At 48.7% G+C, this 4,262-nt stretch overlaps 1 protein-coding gene across 2 annotated transcripts in view; it reads right to left on the bottom strand.

Annotated features, from left to right (window-relative positions):
• The window catches only part of TEX2 (testis expressed 2), a 102,611-nt gene that overhangs the window by 38,469 nt on the left and 59,880 nt on the right, over nt 1-4,262 (bottom strand). For both annotated transcript variants that reach the window (XM_006146789.3, XM_006146790.3), the window contains exon 6: nt 3,050-3,196. In XM_006146789.3, the coding sequence (XP_006146851.1) occupies nt 3,050-3,196 (147 nt within the window). The remainder of the gene's footprint in view (nt 1-3,049; nt 3,197-4,262) is intronic.

Here is a 4,262-nt window from a genome sequence, read left to right as displayed (position 1 = left end):
CGCCATGCACCAGAGGCCATGACCACAGGGCCCCGAGGCAGTATTCAAGCAGCCTGTCAAGGCCAAGAGCGTACCTCCTGCTGGGGCACAAAATCAGCTTGCTTTTTTGCTTTTTTTTTTTTTAAAGAGTTAATTTATGTCTTCTGTGAGAAAGATAGAGAGAGAGAAAGGAGACACACAGACAGACAGAAAAGCACCCCCCCAACAGGGTTCTCATGCCATGATCCACACCCAGCGTCAGCCAGGCTGGATCACACATGCGTTGCTGAGTGGACACACTTGGTGTGTTGAGGGACCCAGAACATGATCCCAGGACCTCCTCACTGAGTCGCAGCCAGCCCCTCAGCTTGCTGTGAATCCCTCAGTGGACACCGGCTGCATGCACCAGATGGCTCTCACGACGAGGAGTTACCATGTGCAATGGTGACGACCTGAGATTGCAAGACAAGGCCAGCAAGGAGCTCGCCATACCTCAGGCCTCCGAGGGAAAACAGGAGGTGGAGGGAGAGCAAGGTCACAGGGGCAGCCCAGGGTATTCTGGCCACCACTTAATTCCTGTCACCATTTTGGCTCCTGACGGGGCAGGTAACCATACCTACTCACTACCAGGTGTAACATGTAGCTCCTCCCAGGGTACTTGGATGTCTGGTGGTAGGTAATAAGGGTTCTTTTGGAAGACGTGGTGGCAGACGCAGAGTCTGCCTTGTCTGTCCTGCTGCCAGGGTCTCCACGTTTTGCAGGGCGCTTTGCGAGGCAGCAGCTCAGGTGCATGTGTGGGGTGACGGCACAGTGGGCAATGGAGAGAGAGCACAGCCCCGGCTTCTGAGCTCCGGCACTGCCAGACCTAGGCTGCATGTCCCCATTCTAACCTTTTAGTAATTCCAACCGCAAAAACAACAACAAAAGAAGTGTAAGTCTGTGAACTATAAAAGCCTACATGGCCAGCAAAGGGAGAAAATGAAAGCAGAAGACTTTCCCTCAACTTCCCCGGGATGAGGGAACCCACTGTGCTCCTCCAGGACTGAGGTTCCATGGACTTCCTGCTCCTGAGAGGAGGGTGGGACCCACCACCCTCTCAGGTCCGTTTAGAATGCATCAAACAGGGGAGCAGTGTCCCCTCAGGTGTCCAAGCATGCCTGAATTTCTATCACACGCTGCCAAGAACCACAGCCTTCCCTTGGGCTCAAGGGCCCCAGACAGCCTCTGGGAACAGAGCAGGGCCAGCACCGCCCACCTGTGTGCCTTGGCCTGAGAAATCAAGCCATCAGTGTTTCCAAAGGTGGAACAGACTGAGTGGGCTCTGTGCTGGCTGCTGGCCTCCCACCTGCCCACACACCCCACAGAACTAGCCAGTAGAAGCGGGTGCAACCCCCAACTTACCTCAAGAACTCAGACAGGTGACACTTATCAACAGAGCCCCCCAATCCCTGCCCCAGGTTCTGTCTCAAATTTTCCAGTTTAGGAGATACCCACCCCTCTTCATCAGGAGCTGGGCAGGGGATGGCGCTGGTCCATAGGTGACAGACAGCACTTGCCAGAGCTTGATTGAGCCAGAAAAAGCTCTGTTCTTACCCAGAAAATGACAGAAACAAACCGAAGCTCCTCCATGCCCACATTTTCCTTCTAATTTAATTTTACCTTGGCTTAGTTTCTTAACTTGAAATCCTTAAACTCTGAAATTGTGAGTGGAGTTTTGTGTCTATGTACACTTTTCTTGGTTAAGGGTCCATAGATTTCCTCTTTGCAAAGGTGTTTATGATCCAAAAAAAATTCAGGTCCACTGACTTAAGCTACTGATCATATAAGCTCTCAGCAAAGATTTGGAGACCAAAGTGCCTCTTCCTTGACTGGGTCTTCATAGGGTCAAAACCTTAGGTCTGAGACCAGCAGATGGCATAATGGTTATGTTGCTGGACTCCCATGTAGTTGACCGTTCGAGTCCCGGACCTGGTGGCTTAAACATGCTGGATGCGTGTGTGTGCGTGCCCAAGATCCTGCGAGGAAAATGGAGAAGGGATTGCGGCATAGCCATCTTCCCTGGGGGGAGACTTCTCGCTTTCTGTCTTTCTGTCTCTCTGGCAAGCACATATGCCCTATAACAAAAATCTCTCTTAAAAAAAAAACAAGAGAAATAAAATAAAAACCTTAGGTGTATGGAATTTCAACAAGGTTGGTTGGCAAACGTGTCACTTAATAGCAGACAGGAGGAAGCCTTATCCAGCTTACGTCCAAGTGGGCCTGGATTTGCACCAGAAGTATATCTTCAGCAAAGAGGGAGTCGAAAATAAAGAGCCATCTGGCCAAAATGTAAAGGTCAAGCGCAGACACATGCAGAGTGCAGTGCTACCTCTCCAGCTTGGAGGGAGTGTGGCTTGGGAAAGAGGCCTCAAGACTAGAATTGTCCCTGGAATGTATGCTGTGCGGACCAGGCCACTGTGTGACTGTGTAGGTTCTGGACACACCATTTAAGATCACTTCTAACTTAAAGATAACAGAATTAGGGGCCAGTGGATGGCATAATGGTTGAGGTGCTGGACTCCCACGTGGTCAACCACAGTTTGAGTCCCAGACTTGGCGGCCTAAACCTTATCTGGGTGCACATGTGTGCGAGTCCCAAATCCCAAGAGAATGAAAGAGAAAGGACCACAGTGTGGCCATACCCTCGGGGGCTGACATCTCACTTCCTCTCTCTCTCTCTCTGTCTGTCTGATGAGCGCACATGCCCTATAACAAAAATCTCTTAAAATAAAAAGAAAGAAGTTCAGATTGGGAGTGATATGTGAGTCACAAGAACTCGCATATTCCCAAACCCAATTCTAGACTACCATCTAGAGTATCCACTCTGTAGTGAGAGTACCCCAAGAAAAAAGTAAGTAGAAATGTTCACAAAGTCCTCAGAAATAGTCAGAAGATCAAGGTCAGTCTGTGACCAGGGTCTGATGTGTTTTTCTATGCTTAAACCAAGTTATTTTTCCCTTAGGACATAAAGGTATGGACCTTTCATTAAGAAGTATGGAGAATTAAAAACCTTCTGTATGGAAAATGATACCTTTATTTTGCTGAGTTTCATTTGGATCTTCTTAGACACCAGATCAGACCAGTATTTCTCTCCCAAGAAGTCCCAAAATATTCTTCCAAGCAAAGCGTTCACCCAGGCTTCCTGTTCTTCCTCCTCAGAGGGTGGAGCCTCTGGCAACTGGCAAAAGAAAGGAGAGCAACATTAGCTGGAAAGCAACTGGAGAATAAGACAGGTGCTTATTTTTATAGTCATTGAAGGTCTCTCCCCAGATACACGGGCGACCGTGTGAGCCATGCTTCTTCCCTAGAAATAAGTCCCACATTATGTTGGGGAAGAAAAGAAGGAAGAAACCAAAGCCGTTATCACAGCTAAAACCTCCCCTTCTCTTATTTTCTCCTGCTACCAGTCTTTCTGTGAGCCAGCTAACATCTCATGCAGTGAGCTCACCAAACTCCCCTGCCCGCCATGTTAGTGTGGTACCAGCCCTGGCCTGGTGTCACACCTGGTTAAATTCTGCCTACCTTTTTTCCAGCTAAGTCTTGGATATGCAATTGTCATGCTGGTCCTCATCCGGGCAGAACCCACGGTTTCCCACGGCCAGGACTCTTAAGTTGGCCTGATCCCTGAGAGGTCAAGATACTATGGCGTGTTTAAAAATGCTGGTGCCTGGGTCCCACACTGCCTGAAGTGGGCATCAGGAGCTTTACCTGAGGGTTGCTTTCTGCAGCTTCATTTACCAGCAGTTAACCATGGTCCAAATAATGCTAAGTGGCACATTCTAGAAATAGATGATTCCTGAGTTTTAAACTGTGCACCGTTACGAGTAATGAAATGAAATTTGTGAATCATCCCTTTGTCCAATGTATCCATGCTACATAGGTGTGTTAGTCACTTAGTAGCTACCTTGATTATGAGATTTTTAAAAATGGTACATCTAGACAGGATTCAGAACTATCTGTAGTTTCAGACATCCATGAGGGACGGAAGGGGGTCTTGGAACATAACCCCTGCAAATAAGGGAGGAACACCGCACGGACTTCTGAGTAATGACTCAACTCAGGACAACGTCCGCCCGGCTACTCGGGCAGTGTAAGCTGCTGTCCACACAGGGCGCGGTGTCTTAGTTGGATCTGCAGGCTACAGTAACCCGCATACGAGTAGGTTACTTTCCCCTTCTCTCATCCACCCTTTATTAACCTTTCTTTACGACCCCAGTTATACACAGGAAACATGGTCAGCAGGA

The sequence above is a fragment of the Tupaia chinensis genome, unplaced genomic scaffold, assembly GCF_000334495.1.
Source record: "Tupaia chinensis unplaced genomic scaffold, TupChi_1.0 Scaffold000187_1, whole genome shotgun sequence".
NCBI lineage: Eukaryota > Metazoa > Chordata > Mammalia > Scandentia > Tupaiidae > Tupaia > Tupaia belangeri.
The sequence above is the reverse complement of the archived record's forward strand: the minus strand, read 5'-3'. Positions and strand labels throughout refer to the sequence as shown.